This window comes from Argopecten irradians, chromosome 3 (assembly GCF_041381155.1).
Source record: "Argopecten irradians isolate NY chromosome 3, Ai_NY, whole genome shotgun sequence".
NCBI lineage: Eukaryota > Metazoa > Mollusca > Bivalvia > Pectinida > Pectinidae > Argopecten > Argopecten irradians.
The window spans coordinates 14,889,758-14,910,014 of NC_091136.1; the positions used below are offsets into that span (position 1 = coordinate 14,889,758).

Sequence of the window (20,257 nt, forward strand, 5' to 3'; positions counted from 1 at the left end):
TAAACTTATTTTACTTAACGAAATGCATAGTTAATTGTGTATAATAAACATGTATATGTCGAATATATTTATGTCCAAATGAAATAAGTCATAAACAAGCAGTATCAGGGAATTCAAGAAATCAAGAAAGAAATCATTACTCATTTTCAGACGCAGCAGCCATCCCTTAACCAATCAAATCTCTCTTTTTTCAATAGGCTGAAGAAACACGCAATTCATTGTAAAGTCTTCTTGGCGACCAACAGCATCATACATATTTAAAAGGTCTGACCAAATGATCACGTGGTACACATGATACAAATATTTTATGTACATCTACTTTATACCACCATCATATTATATTAGTCTCAATGACAAATTGTAGTATTGGGTAGTAATCTAACACAACCCTATTAAACTCAAAGTCCGGTGACGGAGAAATCCGGACTAGCCTGCCGGATACAATTTTTTTGAGTTTTAATTACGTTTGCTAGAGTGCACACCGTTTACTAGTCGAGGGAAGGTGTATTTAGACCACATGGATCAGTTAACAGCTATGGGGGACATCCCAGCGACAGGTGAGTAGTGATTTTTTTGTTGATTCCACAGAGGCCCTGTATCCGAGAAACCAATTGACATTTTTGGTTGAGATTAGCACTATGCCAGCCTTTGTGATACCGTTACCCGGCAAACATTTCTATACCGTGTGACTAGCACTACACCGTATGTGCTTGCCCAACTAATTATCTGCCTAGTGAAACTCACCAGAGGTAAAATTAAACTTTCAAAATACTTGTATTTCACACAGTCGGCACGAATATGCTTTAGAAACCACATTTAGAGATATGTATGCAGATAGCGTCGGGATGTATGGCGGCTGCGAAGTTTAATTGTGACTTTGTGAATTATTTCATAACCGTATGTAGATTTTCTGTAATACATTCTAATTTGTTTCATTTTTTGTATGGTATAACTTTCTAATCTATTTATTTAAAAGTTATTATATTTGATGTGAACTTTATGCATATTTCCAAATCTGTTTGAACGAAAGAAATATTTCGCAGTGTCTCTGACGAATTTTGATTTAAAAATGCAAAATATAAGTTTGAATATCGACATTGAGTCCCCAAATAAAGTGATAGAATAATTGTCAATATTAATGAATTTCGAAACGCAAAAAATTGAGGGTTTACATGTTCCCTGTGGAGCACAGAATTTGAAGTTCAGCATGTTATCTCGCATACGTGTAATTCTGTATTCTAATAAAAAGAGCAAGACGCATCGGGTATGGAACAGTTTTTATTAATTAATTATTCTAAATGTAAAGTAACCACTAACAATCTGAACATAATTATTCCGTTATATTGCAATAGACTAAATTTTCAGTGATTTCCTCATGAAATTATTTGTAAATTGTGTAAAAGGTTATGGGATACAAATGATATAATATGCATTTAAAAACGTTACTTCGTTGAATTTAATTTTGATTTGTTTTGCCATATCCAGCTGTGGTATAGAAATAACATTTATTTATATATTTTATCACAATTATGTTATTATCTATACAATCGTTTATTTGATATAGATATATAAGTAGTTATTGTAATCACAGTTTAACGCAAATCAACAACAACAACAAAAAAAACAAAAAACAAAAAACAACAAAATAAGCAACAAACAAAAACACTTTTTCATCATACACTAACCATTACCATTGCAAACCAAATTAGTTGTATGAGCGCATTATCTGACTTCTTGTCATTTGTGTAATAAAATATTAATTAAACGTTTCTGAGTGTTGATTTTTGGGAATCTTTGTTTTTGTAACAGCGCCATGCACGATTTTCTGATAAAAGGCATTAATATTTATAACATACAGGTATACGGAACGATTATTAAAATTAAAACGGGAGAGATTTCTTTAGCACTTAACTATCCAATAAATATTCATTAAGTAGCATTGTGTATGATATTACATAAAGAACACTGTCTTATATACTTGAAGCCTTTGAACAAGTGTCTTGTCGAACCATAAAATAGGTTGATTAACAATCTAATTGCTGGACACGTAATAAGAGTATCGATTTTAAATGAATAAGCAGAAATCTTTCAATATCTAGTAATACATGTAGCACGTGCATATGGGGATGTTCCTTGCATGACAGGAAGGTATAAAATAGTTCTATCACCTAGGTAAGCTATTAACATACATTATTTTAGATGTATCTTGGTAACACTTACCTTGAAATAAAATATTCGATAGATAGTATTTAGAAATTTAAACCGCACAAAGTTCTACGATAGAGTTTTTTTTAATCAGATGCATTTTGGATGGCAAAATAATTTTTTTAAAAATGAACAAAGATCAGAGTATCAGTATCATTAAACATGTTAGACAAACATATATCATTGAGCTTGAGAAAATGAGGTCACTTCAAAAATTCTCTCTCTAGGGATAAAATGTGTTTTCGGAAAGAGATTTTAAAATGCATGAAAATAAATTCCATTGAACAAAACGCATTACTCCCATCCACACTGAACACGGGACGGGACATGGACTGGGATTTTGCACGAAGAACTGTGATGGTAGTTTATGGCCAATAAACCATCGCATACCTTCCTTTGTTGGAGGTGGTTGTCGCGACGACCTCCGGATTTAGTGTGTTTACGTCCGATTATCTATTCGGCTCGGCGATTAAGATCCTTCTTTCACACCGTGGTTATCTGTCAACAGGGACTTAACACGTCAATAATCATAATTGAAACATTTAATAACTTCGTCTTCAAATATACTTTTATCAATTAATGCAATACGCTATCAGTGTCGTAGTGAAGCGACAGCATGCAGAAAAGTTTTGTACGTCTTTAGTTCAAAAAAGCAGCTTATAATAACAAACATTTGAATTTGGTAGTGAGGGCTTATTGATATTTATGGCTTGATATACATTGGCAACACTTGCAGGATATTCCTATAATTTTCTCAATAAATCAATCAACCCTTGCATGAGTAGTACCTGTTGGAATCGAGACAAAAAGCAATTAATATGTTATATTCAGCAAAGTTATTTGGTGATTTCACATACAGATTTGAAGATTATGACCAAAAAATGATCGGAATATTTCTAAAAAAAAGGTCGATTTCACTTGAAATATTACTCTGCCAATTTTAGATAATTTTAAACAAATTTCAATTGAATTTTGACTTTACAAAAACTGTGTCCATATCATTTGATATTTAGGTAAATCTAAAAGAAATTACTGGTCAAAGATTAATATTAAATTATCACACAATATACCAATTATATATGACACCTGAAATAAGAAGCATTTCATATATTGTTAAATATTGATATATTTGGAAAATATAAAGAAATGACAAACAATAGAAAAACGCAATTAAGATGATATGACACAAGATAACCTCCTGCCACATGCAAACAGAAATTACAAAACTATGACTAAATCATTTACCAAATGACACATGAAAAGTATGAAGTACTTTATCAACTCGCGTCTCTCAAAGAACCTCAATTCTGCATTTGCATATTACAGAGTTATCTGTCCTTACGGGTAGGTATTGATTGTGGTGTTACGTGTTTGCGAACGCAGCGTAGAATATTTACCCGTAAGGGGAATAATTCTTTCTCATGCAAAAAACGGAATTCGTTTACACCTACTGGTGTCCATAATGATTCTACCAGAAGTTTTCTGCAATTTTGTGGAGGTGTTTGTAATTAAGTTTAATCAGGTTGGTTGGTAGTGTAAGGTTTAACGTCCAATTAAAGGGTGCCTCTCCTGTGTATATAATATTGTGCGGTTGCGGATATATGGTTGCGAATGTATTTGGAGGCTGCAATATTTTGGTGTTATGTTTCCTTGTAAAAGTGGAACTTTTGCGCTTTTTAAAGTGCTATTCCGCTGAAGCATGCAACAAAAGACACCGAACAACACACTTCAATCGGTCATATGCTGACACTGGAAGGGCCAAGATACACTTCCTAGTTATTGGTAAGAAAATTGCCAGGGACAGTTTTAAGTGCGCTAATATTGTAATATTTGTATAATTGGGTTACAACACTGCCAACCCTGTTGATTAGGTATTACAATCTATAAAATATAATAATCCATTTAGGAATCATAAGTAGTGTGCAAATCTACCTCCATACTTATCAAATTTGGCTACGCCGAAAGACGGAACAAAACAAAAAACTAAACAAAAACAAAGCAACTGAAAACTGGAAAAAATTATAATCAGAAGTGCAAGCGGAAAATATGTTTAAAGTTATATGTGCCATAATTCATGTTAGCCACAAGCAAAAGTTACCTATATTTTGAGAATTAAAATACTTATAATGAATAGGTTTTGATTTTACACAAAGAAACAAGAGCTCAAAATGAATTTTGACAGTACTGCCAAGAACCATACTATGAGTACATGTCATGTAGCCAAGTTGTAGTCTAACATTTTATAATGTTGTAATTGTAATGTTACTTATAGGTTTACATCTAAACATCAAGCATAAAAGACTTTTACAATGCAAAATGTTTTGTTAGTGCCTTTGAATGATTTTCACAACTTTTAAAATTCACCAAACCTTATGCTTTTCATTAGATTACTGAAGAAATATGTTGTAATTATGACATATATAAGTTTTACTGCATATGGTAAGAAAAATCAAGAATCTATGATTTATGAATACTACTAACAGGTTTTTTTATATCACATGTATTTGTTTTATTTAAAGGAACTTTTTATTGTGTCATTTGATAAATTAAAAATATCATCACTTTATGAAGTTGAACATCATCACTTTTATTGAGATATTTTCGAATATGTCTAAGTGCCTAAAATAATTTTAAAGAGGAATAAGGAAAGTAATTTGATTCTACACATTTGATATCAATTTGTTAACCGAGACACTGTGAATTGTAGATACCCTGCGGAACATTTAGCATTCCCTACCCTTCTTTTCTCCTCGATTCAATTGCTTTTCAGAAATATGAAAAACTTAATGTTAAAACCAATTCAAAATGCTCAATTACAGTCATCACCAGCTTGTGTGCATTAAGGACACTCTCCACGTTACAATATTTTGAAATTGGTATGTTCTTGATTGAAATAAAGTAAAATATGGTTATAAATTTAGCATGGCCTAACGGTCAACGAAATTTGCTCTGTTTTAATTGCAATTGTGTGATAATAAACATCCAAAAATTATTAATTCATTATGCCAATAAAGGTAGAATAATGAATAATAGAGCGGATATTTTAAGATGATATGAATAGCTGAGAATGAAACACGCACGATAAAAGAACAACCTCGTTGATAATATTGAATTAATTACAGAATTATTCCCGCAAAACAAATACGTTCGTCGCAGGCATTGAAGAAAACCCACATTCTTTATCCATTTTCTTTTCTCTTTAAGCAATTTAATGCATATGACCATATTGTATTCACTACTCACAGACGTAAGCATAAATAATAATGAAATGACGACGAATACCCGCATCTATATCATCAGTTATGGTGGCAGTATTGTAAATAGGAGGAACTTGCGGTGAGCCCGTGTTTTATTCAGTTTATTCAGCTCCACACAACTAATCACATACGACATAGAAATCCCTGTCTGACAGCGTCAATAGGACCATTTTTCATTTCTTTAATTTCGATCTCACACCCCACTTCCCAAACCAGGTGTCCCGCACTGGCCGTAAAATCCGTGTAATCGCATATTAATTTGATTCAAGCAATAGCTCTTCCCGATATCCACGATTATCAATAGGGTCCTTTGAATTTCCTTATTGTATTGTGTTCGAGTGCCAATCTTCTGCACCTGATTTTCATTACTAGTTTGATGTTGGAATTCAACTTACTTCAGAATACCGCATTCCGAAGAAACGCGCTTTAAGAACGAGGTTTTAAGTCAAAATATATCTGCTCGTGATATATAATCTGAGTTATTCCTGTTCTCGCTAATTTTACAAACTCGAATTAACAAAGCACACTGACAATGCAAAAGCATGTTGTGGTATTTCAGTACGACACGCCATGTGCTTGAAGTTTTGTTCTTGAATACATATGCGTTGCGTTTGTTTTCTCTCCGTATGCTTTTTAAACGAACCCAAAAAGACACATATCCCTTTAAACACATACATCAAAAATAATCAGCCGTGTGCATAAGATGCGTGTATGTTCTAGGTCAACATGATGCCCATCATTTGTATTTTAAGTTTCATGTTTGTTTAACAACCATACGGTCTCTGTACACTTGAATGTATAACCCTAACAACAAAAATAGAGTTAATACAAAACCTTTTCTCTCATTTAAATGCACATTTTGGTTGATATTTGTTGTATACAGTATTTGTACCACTCTCCTCACTTATTGTCAAAGAGTTGCTTTCTTTTAAGTACAATACCGTCATGTTTTAGATGACTGGTTCGATCATTGTGTGGAAACACAGAAAGATCTAGACACCACCGATGATAGTGCCGAGAACTGTGACGACAGTACGACGTGTGGGCTGGCAGACGACATTGATACAAAGCTTGGTAAGTGACTTAATTAGGTCAATGGCAGACGACATTGACTCAAAGCTTAGTCAATGGCAGAAGACATTGACTCAAATCTTAGTCAATGGCAGACGACATTGACACAAAAGCTTGGTAAGTGACTTAATTATGTCAATGACAGACGACATTGACACTAAGCTTAGTTAATGGCAGAAGACGTTGACTCAAATCTTAGTCAATGGCAGACGACGTTGACTCAAAGCTTGATAGAGTCTAAGTGTCCTAGTTCGATGCATTTATATCAGTGCAAAAATATGGATGGCCACAACGGAGTTCGAACTCTGGACCCCTACGAATGCTATATTTATCAATGTTTATCGTGCTACTATTTCACATTGGCGCACACTCACATACAATAACAAAACGGTGGAAATTGTGAAAATTAAACGAGAAAAAACAATAAGTCAAAATCAAATTGTTTAAATGTTTTGTTTCAGGTGCATTTGCAAAACTGAGATCAGCCTCGAAGCCACATTCGACACCGCAGACACTAAAATGGTAACGTTACAGTGTATACATTATAGAGTACATAATGAATTTTGCGTGTAACATTTGTTTTTTGTTGTCATTGGTGCCTGAACTATACACTCGTATGAGTTTTACTACATTTTATTTTATTTTGAAAAGTGTCATACAAAAGCCAGTTCTTGTTTGCAAGTTCCATTGGTAACTTGCATTTAAAGCCTTCCGCGATTAGGAATGCATTATGAAGTAAGGTTTGAATATGGAATAAGGTAACACACTATGCAATTTTATCTTTTTATATTAATTCAAATTCGATGTGCAAATAGGCTGATCTTATTTGAAATAGCAAATATTGATCGGCTGATGCCCTAATAACAGATATTCTTATTAGATAAGAGGACCTCCGTTGTATACAGTGGTGTGTGTGTGTGTCGTGTCGGTGTTTTTGGTGGACTGTGGTATATATTTTTTATGTTACCTTGTAATTGTAACACTCTCTATTCCGTGGGTTACTATCACTATCGTTATATTCTAACAGTGATAGAAACCACTGGAATATCGAGCTAGTAAAATCTAGCAAAGAAGGCGAATATAAATAAATCTTTAAAAAAATGTAATATATGTATCCTTCATTTATAGTAATATAGTGTGTGAAAAAATGAGAGAGAATTCGTATTAATAAAGAAGGAAATATTTCCAGGTTGGAGGATAATTACGAGATAGCCATTGGTGTCTGTATACCTCGAAGTACGTTGTACTATCATTATCTCGACTACTGTGAAAAGAAAGACACGCAGCCTGTCAATGCTGCAAGTTTTGGAAAGGTGAGATAACTAATGTCAACTTCGCTGTGTGAAGGAAAATTCTTATTCTAGTATATAGCATGTTGAATTATTTGCCATAATGTAAAGCTGTTTTGCATATTGTATGATAGGAGGGGGTCGGGTTTTTTTAAATTGGCAAAACTGTCAAATATCGTTTACTGTAAAATAATAGCACTTTGAGATAATTTTATTTACGTATTAGTTTTGATTAAAATTTCAATTACAAATTCTGAACGATGTATGAGGTGATTTGTTTTGTTACAATCGTCACTGATAGTAGACAAAGATTTCGCGAATTACCGATGACAAGTTGTGAACATAAAATATTTCCGGAATCTAATTCTATACAATTGTAACATTTAATGTAAGTTATTGGAGTTAATAGTTAATACCATTATAATTTAACAGCTTTGTTGTCTAAAATATCTCATTTCAGTGCTTCATTATTTTCTGAGTAAAGGGGTTTTGATTTACTATCGATTTTTTTTTGTCTTTTTGATATTTCAAATTAAACAGAAAATCCTCAAAAATGCATTTGGTATTCCGCTGGTAATGTTCAATGATATAACTTTTGTGTTACACATGTGGTACTATATACAGTTTAATGTCATCACATCTACCAGCTTGCATTAACATAATGTTATTTGGGATTTCAGATAATACGACAACAATTCCCGCAGATAACAACGCGAAGACTTGGCACAAGAGGGCAGTCAAAGTGAGTCAATGTGGTCATATCACTCAACAAAGTATTTAAACTGACTTACATTCTGAAAATGTTATTTTATTAAATTATGTACTTAACTCAAGACATGTTAACAATGTGGAAAAGGACTGGGATAAGAAAAATAAAAATTAAAAAAAATAATAATGAAAATGAAAAAAAAATGGTTCCGCTGGGGCTCGAACCCAGGACCTCTCGCGTGTGAAGCGAGCGTGATAACCACTACACTACGGAACCGATATGACTTCTAGCGGTTAAAATTTTATGTGCCTACATCGACAATACATATATGAAGGGCTGTTAAAGTATATATAACATAACGTGTATATTTGAGCTTTAAATAACGATTCACAATCACATTTTAATTTTATCAGATTAGCTGAGTAAGACAGTCAGTACAACATGCTTCCGGTACTGAGATATGTAGGCCTATACCACGGAGCTAACACCTTACATCGATGCTATAAATAGATTGACTATATACATACATATCTTTGTGGGTCACTGTACGAGAGCGTGGCTTAAATTTTATAAGCCAGTCACATACCGAAGAACTGGCATGCACGTGGAGTTTTATAGTTTGTCTGTAAAAGGACAGTAAACTATTGCGGGGGTTTACGAACATAAAAACATTACTTCATACGGTACATCTTCATGTACTTTCACTTTACATATATTTATAATGTACATAACATACAAACACCGAGGCGCACATGGTGTATGCGTATCAAAATCAATAAAAATATATACATTGTTTCTCGGCCTTACAGTCGTCAAAACTAACTTAAATCTCCTGGTGACATACATTGTAGAATCACTTATATGATAAGATGTATTTCAATCAGCTAGCTATGATACATACAAATGTATATACAATACGATATATGTGAGTGTACATGTTGTTCCACACATACATTGGAAACCGATTCAAGTTCCAGGGAAAATACAGCATTAGAAAATCTAATGCAACATACAATACATGGATTTATGTTGCAATAATTAAAAATTAAAATCTAAAAATATCGAAAGTGATATTTTCACTTGAACGAAAAATATCACATATAATTTTCACGATAAAACCTGAAAATGTAATAAATATAAATATATATTTAAATGTGTATTTAGGTAAGTAATATCACTATTCGGCAGATATCATTACTATGGAATTGGTGTTCGGGAGAGTTCCATATACTACGAGCTCATGTATTCCGCCAAAGGCATTCAAAGGTATGTGACTTTATAAGGCAAACGGTTCAGCTACATATGTAATGAAGGGGTTGCTCTCTCTCTCTCTCTCTCTCTCTCTCTCTCTCTCTCTCTCTCTCTCTCTCTCTCTCTCTCTCTCTATTATATATACAAGTAATATTACACGTGTATCTTGTTAATGAATCGCATAAACTGTATCGTCAAAAATGCCAATACATTATGGATATGCATCAATAAGTGATAATTTAATTTTTAATACAATCGTGATGAATTTAAATGGTGGCTTATTTATTATAATTCAAGATGCTAAGATACATCGTGTTGAGCTTGGCTAGTTATTGTCCAAAATCATGTTACATGTATTGAATTTGGTTTGCAGTTCGGCCGAAGGAAAGAAAGAAAACGTAAAGCAAGTAAGTTCTAAGTAACATACATAGACATCATTGATCATTCACCAGACCGATATGATATCCTCAAAAAGGATGTCGAGTAATATTGAAATATTGGTACGTTTGGTTTATATATAAACGTAAAATCTTATTAAAAGCATTGGTCCTCCCTGGGTCGTATGCCATGTGATGAGTGTGCGAATGTCTGTATACTTTGCGAGGCGGCAGTATACATGTGGTGTCTTATTATAGTCCTATATAAAATGTAGCACTAGAGCAGGCTGCCAAAGACACTGAAAAGTACACCTCACCAGTCATATTATCCTGATAACAGGAAAACTTATATTGAGCGCTTCACAGGAGCAGAAACATTCACTTTTATAGACTTTGTTCAATGTATTTTATTTTTAGATAATTGCATACTCACCACGGTCCAAACTTGGAACTTTACTTCCGGAATTCCCTGATATTAAAGACATAAAACTACCGCCAAATATTGCTGAAGAAAAGGTAAGATCAAATACTCAATTCAGCCTTCGATAATGGCAAGGTTAAGTAATATATGACGCTATCCAAAATCAACTGAAATACTCTGTTTTTATGTTTAGATAAAATTGAGAATAAGTTGAGCCGCGAAAATGACCGCTGTACGGTTATTTTAGATTTCAAATCTTCAGTAGTAATATCTATAGAAAATGAATTGAGTTTGTAAATGAAAGTAATTTCGTGATGAGAGTCAAACAGTGTCGTAACAACCTCTCTTTACCTTACAGGTATTCACGTTTATGATGATGTACAGAACCCACTGCCAGAGGATCCTAGATACCGTAATCAGGGCCAACTTTGACGAGGTCAGTCAGTCGACATATATTCCATCCATTGTATACAATCTACCAGGGTTTATTTGTGGTCGCCATATTCATGGGGTTGCAATGCACCTTGGGAGAGATTAATCAATATATTTATATTTCGATCAATCGTTTATCAGACACACGATATTTCAAGTACAATAATGCATCTGTCATGAATCTACTAAAATTAATAATTACAATTTCACGTTAGAAAGTATTTGTCTTTATTTTTTTTATTTTTGTCCAAAAAGTGACACATATTTCACTCAAAATAGCGTTGCGTTGTCATTAATAAATGTTTGTAATAAAAAGAAAATCTTCGTATTACTGTATAGTTGTTTAATTTTGCGGGAGAACTTTTTGAGATTCCTTCTGTGATACTTATTCGTGAGTAAAAATGTTCGCACATTAGTTAGTTTCTAACAGTAATATGCTAACATTTACATATTATTCAACTTGTTATTATTATTTTCATTTTATTCGGTAATTAGTAATTAGTACATTTTTATAAGCAAATTAGCATGACCGGAAATATACCGAAATTTAACCCCCACCACAACCACCACAAAAATAGCAACTTCGGATTAAGAGAGTCCTTAATGACATTGGAATAATTATTGTTGTAATAACCGATAATCCATAAGATTCATATTTACTGTAACAAAAATATGTTTTCTTTAATGGGTATGCAGTGTGGTGAAGTACATGTAAAAATGGACCAAGTATCCTTGAATACATACAATTAAGTGGTTTATTTTAGTTTATTAGGTGTAACGTCCTATTAGCAACCATCAAAATGGATGTCTTGGGAGACTGCGGTATATTCATGTTGTTTTCTGCTTATAATAGTGATTTTTTTGTACGTTTTATAGTACAATTTTTCTGAAGCATGTCGCCGGAGACTAAGCTTATACGATTACATTATGTAATTTTTATCAAGTATATGTAACAGAGTTTCTTGTTAGCTTCTAATACTGTAAGCTATCAAACATTGATTCTGTATATTTGACCTGCTGTGTTTCAGGTCCAGAGTTTTCTGCTACATTTCTGGCAGGGTATGCCATCACACATCGTCCCTATATTAGATTATAAGACAATCATACTCCTAGTCGGGGTCTGTGACTCCATTCTCTACAAGGCTATCGCTAACGTCCTCATGCCAACTGTCCTTCAGGCCCTACCAGAAAGGTATGTATAAATACGTGATATAAATACATATTGTTCTTTGTGATCAAGACTCCGTTTGTAAGGATGACGCATAGATGACGCGTATCATGTAAAAAGAAACAATACGCCTGCTGAGGTAGTTTGGTACAGCATATCTATCTTGTTAATTTAATTTTGCAGTCCAACATAAATAATTAACCATCAAGTTTTATTTCTAAATGTAAGTCCGATGTAGAGAATATTAGGATAATGTAATAGTAATGAAATAAACTGTTACTGGTATACCACTAGAGAATGAAACATCTGTATCATTTTGGCAATGGCTTCTAACATTTATGTCTCTGAAATATAAATATGTTTCAGATCATACAATGTGATTAGTTTCATGACGATAACAGTTGTAAAGGTAACATATGTTTTAATATTTAAAGTCTATTATACAAGGTGTATATATACAGGTATTATTATTTTCTGTGACAGTTTGACGCAAGTCATTAGAAGATTCGCTAAACAGCTGGACGATTGGCTTCAAACAGCATTAGACTCGCTACCACACGGTGTTCAGAAAATCAAATTTGATCGTGAGTATATTTAGACCCCTATACAAAGCCTACAAAACATTTCTTTATTTCCGGTTTCCTATAGATCTGTAGTTGAATAGGAACTAGCATGTTACCCCATATTTCAAAATAGGATTTTAATGTTCTTTTTATGTAATGTTACAAACTTGCTTTAAATATCAAAAGTAAACATGGCGCATTCGTCTTCACCTTTTCTATATTTTCCATATTACTTCAATGCTTAGTGCGCGTAATCCTAAATTTAAAACGAATTTTGATAATTTCTCCTGAAATTAATCCCGTTTGTAGTGATTCAATGACAATAATGTTCACAGCATGTTCTTCCTATGTTAGATCGTCGGTGACTTTTTTTTAATCGGGAAAGAAACTAAAATTAAAATGAGGTTTAGCTTTTATCAAAATAACAAATTAATGTTTGCACCTTTACCGCATTTCTTGATGTATTCCTTTAGGGAAGGAACTCAATTTCCCCAGGTAGGCACCACGTGTGGTGTAAATTATCTTCTTATATTCCCGTAGCAGTATGAATGTTACTGTAACTAGGCTTACTGATTGTGCTATTAAATACCAAAAACCGCTACGTGGTTCTAACCCTTAGAGACTTTGTAAGAAAACGTAAATGCCTATTAGGAAAACAGTAACCTTTTGTTGTGGCTTTTTTTCAATTTTGTCGATTTTCCTCAGACAATAATCATCTGTATAATTCTGTTGGTAAAAAAATCTACTTTGATTTTAGAATAATACAGTAGGATCAATGTAGCAGGCCTATATTAATTCACTCATGGTTTGCTCTAATAGCATTTAACGCAAATGTCCGTCTTTAATTTGTTTAAGATATGTTATGGCGGTTTACAGTATAGAGTCCGATGACAGTGTGTTCTCAGTTATTGTTTACATCAGCGAATCCATTGTTTCCATTGCTTTTTAAATATTAGCTCTCAAAAACAAATCGCCATATATATATAAATATATATACCTCATAGTTGATTGCGTAATTTGAAACTTTTAATATTTTAAGCCATTATGCTATTTCTTTACATTATTTTGAGTTTTTAAAAATGTAAATAAAAAGTTACTACCCCGAAAATATAATTATCATGATTGAAAAAAACAAGGCAGTATCTGCTTATGTATGCTTCATTGAAAAACCAGATTTATCAGAACGATAGCAAATGGCTACGAATTATATCTAAATGTCTATTTCGTTTGTAGTAGCACGACGATTTGCACAGGTCCTGCGGCGCCAGACGTCCTTAAACCACCTTTGTCAAGCGGCCAGGACCGTTATACACAGTGCGGAAATTACGTCACAGATGCTTGATGATTGGCTCAACGTTGATCTTAATAGCATAATCAAACAAACTCTTTACACAATGGATAATTACAGCGAGAAAGAACACCAAATAATCGTTAATTGTAAGTATGTTTATCTAGTTGTCTAAAAATAAATAAAAAAGATAAGGCATAAAACAACGAATAGTAATTAAATTTAGGAAGCAACATATGTTTTAGTTGATATTCTCGAATAGTCTTAATTGTGAATGATGGAAGGCAATGAGGAAATAATCGTATCATTTTTAAACACGGAAATACTGTTTGCTTGTTATATTATTTGAAATCTTGCTCTGTGATCTATTCTGTCTTTTCCTTAGTATGTGCGGAATACGAGAAGCTAATGGAGGAACAAGCGCCACTAGAATCGTTCGTCGAATGGTTGGATAATATGGTTGACCGTTGTGTAGTGAAGGTATTGTAAACACACTTTTAAAACTTCCTTAATCACTTATTAGAAATCGGTTTAGGCTTTTAGCTTTCGTTTACAAATAAGTATATAAGTTTGAAATACAATACATAACCGTAGATCATGATCGGATCCCTGATATGATGACGTTATAGTTATTTTAAGTTCATATTAAAGATAATTAATGCAGAATTCAAGCTTTGACCTCGGGTGTGCCGTCTCAGTAGTCTCTTGACAGGCATTGTCAATGTGATCAGTATACCATTTATTAGCATTGCTATTTCTATGGAATATCATGTGAGTAATTTTGCAATTCTGTCGCTTCACTTTATCGATTTGACTATCTACATTTATTGGCAAGTTTTCCTTTCCCATTGAAGAAATATCAGTAGTGAGTGAGTCGGTACCTAATTTTCGGGAAAATGCTGACCCACCGCGTAGCGTGTCAGCAACGTATACTAGGGCCTGTCAAGCTTTAACATATTCTCTAAATTTATTTTGCGAATTCCTTCAACAAAACATGGCATGGCCCATAAACGTCAGAGTGAGATGTACCTTCTATTGGGGAAAGATGTATTTGATATTGACCACCAGTCCTCGGCATTTCTGAGGATATTTTTTATATATATTTCCGTGATAACGTTTCACAATATTGACAAATTGAAAATCAACATTAATGTGATTGGAATCTATTCGTTTGAACGCCCTTGCCTTCTATGATGCACTGTTGTTTTACATATATATATATATTATGGCCAAAGAGTAAGCAACATTAGCGCACATATGCGGTTTTTTTCTTTTCCAAAGCCAAGTCGTAAGAAGCCCGGATCGCTCCGACAGGTAGCCCGTCAGTTTCTATTGATGTGGTCGTGTTTCGGCACCAGGGTAATTCGGGATATGACACTTCACAGTGCGCCTAGCTTTGGTATGTTTTTTCTTCTATTCCGTCTTTGCATATTACATAGTTACTTTATTTGCGGTTATACATTGATTTTGACGCCATTACTTTGGTAAATGTGGAGATTTGGTCATTTTGATAGGTGACCGAAGGTTTTTGTTTTAGAAACCATAGACCGCATCCTTGAACAAACTTGATATCTAATGAGAATATCTCTGCACTTCAGATACCTCTTTATGAGTAGTCTCTAAAACAAAAACCTATCAAAAATGACCAAACCGCATTTTAATGATTTTATGCATATTTCGAGTGGTTGCCATGTCAACTGAAGCTGCGAAATTAGAAAAACTATCGTTACATTAAATTAGGGATATACTAGCTATGTAAATTCCAATAATTCAAATGCTAAAAAACTGTTTTGAAATTTTTTGGGCCAAAAAGGGCCCAAACCATACGTAGTCCTTTGAATCAATATTTAGTGTATTCGGTATTTATAATTAGCTTGATTCGTTATGCATTCACAGCGTACGTAACAATTCATGAGGAACAGAAACACGAAAAGAATTAACAATTCGGTATCGTTGTGTCGTTCTTATTCTCCAGGATCCTTTCACTTGATGCATCTAATGTTTGATGACTACGTCCTGTATCTGGTTGAGAACCTACACAGCCAAGAGAGAGCCAACGACTTTCTTAGGGTCATCAAAGGAGAGGCGGCGCCAGGTAAAGTAAACTTTTCTTTATTGAAGTTATATGTGCAGTACTTTTCATACCCACATATCAAGAAGAGATTTTTATATTTTATTCACCACCACAAATTACCAACATTACAACAATGTGTAGATTTTGATTTTACAAGTACACATAAATGCTGAAAATAATTTTAGCAATACTGTCAAAAATCGTTATATTTACATCTGTAAATCAGAGTAGATAACGGTTAGACCACGAAGCCAAGTTGTAGTTTACAATTTCATTTCACATCTAGTAACTGTAAAGTGATGTTATGCATACATGTATTGTACAATGCATAAATTCAGAGTAAAAAATGTCCATAAGGCGCCATACATGTTTGTCTTTCCATTTTCTATTATTTTAACAGCTGTATTCATAAAACCTAATGGGTTTCAATACATTACTGAAGGAAAATTCACGTTTGCCCAGTAATTGCATATTTACCTTAAATGGACAGAAAGAAAAACTCACCTTTGTCTTATTGATGTAATTACAATCTATATGTTAAAAATCATAGTGAGTATATTAAATGATATATATATATATATATTCATGGGTCTCCCTTTAAAACTATTCTGTGACCATTTCGCCCTTTTTAGAAATATTGAAAACTGACTGGGACATTGGTTTATACATGAATTAACTATGTAATTGTGTTCATTGTGTATTAACTATGTAACTCTGTTCATTGCGATTGAGTCAATCTATTTTATCGTTTTAAATTGTGAGTTTCATCACAAACACGTTTTTGCGTAATATTGATGATCAAGGACTATCCTCGACAGACTCGAATTATCGGTCGCAAAAATGTTATATAACTCCAGAGAAGTAATAAAAACATCTAAAATCCATAATACTGTTTCAAACGTTATTTAATGTGAATTTCTTTTCTTCTTTGTTTCGTTAAATGTACAGAAAACATCATCCTTTCGTAAATAATTGTGTCTTCGCATGGAAACTTTGCAACTCCACTCAAACAACAACCACATTTATACTGATGTCCTTACGTGGCATACAGTATTATTAAGCGGACTAATATATCAAAATATTGTGGTAGATGTGTGTAAACATTAAGATATATTGGAAGGTACTTATTGTTTTCTGCCGCTGACGTTATGATTTATCTTGTTACAGAATTGGCCGATGAAGTCATTTTGCCCGACTCGAACATTATTAAAGACAGCGTACTTCCTGCCAGTAGATCCGCATTCACGCCTACCTTCTCCGGGGGACACACGGATTCCAGGGAATCAGTCATCACAACAACCAGGGATATCATGAGTACGAATCTTTAACTTGTCTATAAAATATAAAGCTATCTTTTGACAGCTTTAAACTGGTTTGAATTTAATTTGATTGTCTCTTCAATTGACATAGTATCACTTTATTTTCGTTTTTCCAGATTGTCAGAACCGACAAGATATTGTGGAATCCAATACAACCTTAGGATGCCAGACGTCGTCCAATAGTTATGATCGTCCAGCAGATATTGGTCTACAGACTGGATTCCCATTACAGTAGGGATATGCGTTTTGGTGTTACATCGTGTAAATCTTATTGAAATCAGCAATCTTCCTTCGTATCACTGCCAGATTAGTATAAAGGATATAAAATATATACTTCCAAAAATAGATTCACTAAATAGAATTATTTTTTCAACACATTTACGGAATTGAAACATACCATTTCTTCAACATGTTCATGTTTCCCTGGTAATGTCAGCATACATGATAAGTCGTCATTATTGGTTTGAATATGTTTGGAATAACGAATTCGAGCAGTCGTAGTTATAATAATGTAAATACATACAATGTAATTATATGTAAACGACATACAATTCACTTTCAATATGTCTGTACTCAATGTTGAATATTTAGTCATAAAACTCACTACTAACAGTCTGGATTATAAAATGAAGAGTCCTGAACATTTTTGTTATATTTCTTCTGATTATTTTCAGGAGGCCTGAATCAATGCATGAATGTTGTATTTTAACGTTTCTACCACAGGAGTAGCAGTACCCAGTGTAACACGTTTATCCCACCATTCATACATCAGTCCACCACCTCCATACAACCAGCTCCAGAAGATATAAACAGCTTTGGTTTCAACGCCAGACATATCCAGGTAATACGCTAGCATTGGTGAATGAATCGTCAAGTGGAATTCGATATATAGCATATATCGACTCGGTGTTTTCTTTTAAGAAATATCGAGTCATTATTACCATTGTGACCTCACAACCGTGTTGATATATTGCATTTGTGAACGTCACTGTACAAGGAGTTCATCAGGGTGGTATCGTATGGTCTTGCAAGAAAAAGAACACGGACAAATGGATCAAATAATCACTTATGAAAAAGACTAGATAAGCATAAATCTAGTCCGTGGTCTGATCCGTAACTGAATAACTGAATGTATTTGTAATGTTTAGTGACAATACGATATTTAGAACTGGAATGCAAATCTATATATTCTATCGACATTCCTTCCAAAAAATCAAGAACCTTAGAATTGGTGTTTTACTGAACTGGTAGAATTAGATACTAACCGATTGCGTAGTCAGATGTTTTTATATTAGATTCTACCATGGCGGTTTAATAACTTATAAACCTCAACAAAGGTACATAAATAATAAATATACTTGTCACTATCCACAATGCGGACAACGTTTGTACAAAGAAATAAATACTTAATACAAACAATTATTTTGTACTGTGTAGGGAATATTTATTTGATTTTTGTATGGGCAATCGGGGATTTTTTTGTGATACCTTACTGATTCACAGGTGTCAATCCCCTCCCTTCATGTGAGTCCCGGTCAGAGCCTGACCTCAGTATCTACCTGTGATAACCAGCGCTATACCAATACAATGGACTGGAATGCTCAGATAACTCAAATTGCACAGATCGACATACCGCGCATGTGAGTATACTGTAAAAGGATGTGGTTTGTATGTCAATGCTCAAACACAGCGAGTTGCTCGGAAAGTTTCTATATTGCGACATATATTTCCTTCATGAATACAAATTTATTTCGTCTCCAGCAAATGTGAAGTTTTAGCGGTAATCTTAATCTATATTGCAATTTTGATAATCTGGAGCCTTATAACCATTGATAACATTTTAACCATATTTAGGTTAATAAGAAATTATTATCGGTAATTGACTTGTGGGAATACCATAGATTAAGTTTTGCTTAGAATTGAATCAATAAATGACTTATATTCGCAATTAATTTACTTTGTGTTAATGCTAGGTTTAAAGGGACAATTCAGTGAGGCTAATTATGTTACATAACTACGAAGCAAAGTATGACATTAATGTATTGTTCTACATTCCTTATGAAAAATATACAGTAACAATAACAGTAGCTCACCTGTTTTTTTTTTAGTAATTATCACAAAGACTCTTACAATAAGTAAATTTGCAAAATTGACTCCAAAAGTTTAATTTTGAATCACAACCATGTATAATGAAGCTATTGATACCATACAAATATGCAATCCGATACATAGGTTCAGAGAGGAATAATCTATATGAAAATAGTAGCCTAATTGACCTTTTTGGCCCCGCGTCTATTGCCGTCTAAGTCCCCGGGGGATCAGCCCTATCATTTGTACGATTTCAAATCCCAACCCTATAAGGATGCTACCATTGGCTACATAAACGGGTTGTTTTAATTTTTTACAGATCCGACCAAACGGGCCTCCCTCCACAGTCCCGTCCCCTCACAGACCAACAGCCATTCCTCTACTACGACAACACACAAAATGCTACTAGGAATTATTCATCATTCTCAAACGACATTCAGTTTTCGTCACCAGGTGGGTTGCACATTGAAAATTCTGGGATAACAAATTCGGGTAAACGACCAATCGAAGACCATGTTCCAAAGTCGTACAAACGCCAGAACAGGGACCCCTTCTCACTCCAACCACAGCTGGAGGAAGGATACATCTGACTCGTTTCTCTAAACCAGAAACTTTTTATTGTCTCATTTCTATTAATAAATCTATTTATAATGTGTATGTTGTTCTCTTTCTAAATCCTATATATTAATATACGGGTGTTTGGTTGAAGCACAGTAAACCAATTTATTACCATGCAGATTTTATT

The 20,257-nt window shown here is 33.6% G+C and overlaps 1 protein-coding gene and 1 non-coding gene across 2 annotated transcripts; one reads left to right on the plus strand and one right to left on the minus strand.

Moving 5' to 3' along the window:
* The first annotated feature begins 517 nt into the window (after window positions 1-517).
* LOC138319488 (regulatory factor X 4-like) lies at window positions 518-20,200 on the plus strand. The gene is made up of 20 exons (XM_069262643.1): window positions 518-557; window positions 6,417-6,536; window positions 6,995-7,055; window positions 7,723-7,846; window positions 8,503-8,564; window positions 9,720-9,797; window positions 10,156-10,189; window positions 10,577-10,675; window positions 10,939-11,016; window positions 12,041-12,204; window positions 12,664-12,764; window positions 13,977-14,180; window positions 14,417-14,511; window positions 15,313-15,430; window positions 16,007-16,116; window positions 17,266-17,419; window positions 17,541-17,655; window positions 18,148-18,265; window positions 18,928-19,064; window positions 19,832-20,200. The coding sequence occupies exons 1-20, from the start codon at window positions 518-520 to the stop codon at window positions 20,100-20,102; spliced, it is 2,283 nt and encodes a 760-aa protein (XP_069118744.1). The 3' UTR covers window positions 20,103-20,200.
* Trnav-cac (transfer RNA valine (anticodon CAC)) lies at window positions 8,735-8,807 on the minus strand. Its single transcript has one exon. It is a non-coding gene; the product is annotated as a tRNA-Val (tRNA).
* Window positions 20,201-20,257: the final 57 nt, after the last annotated feature.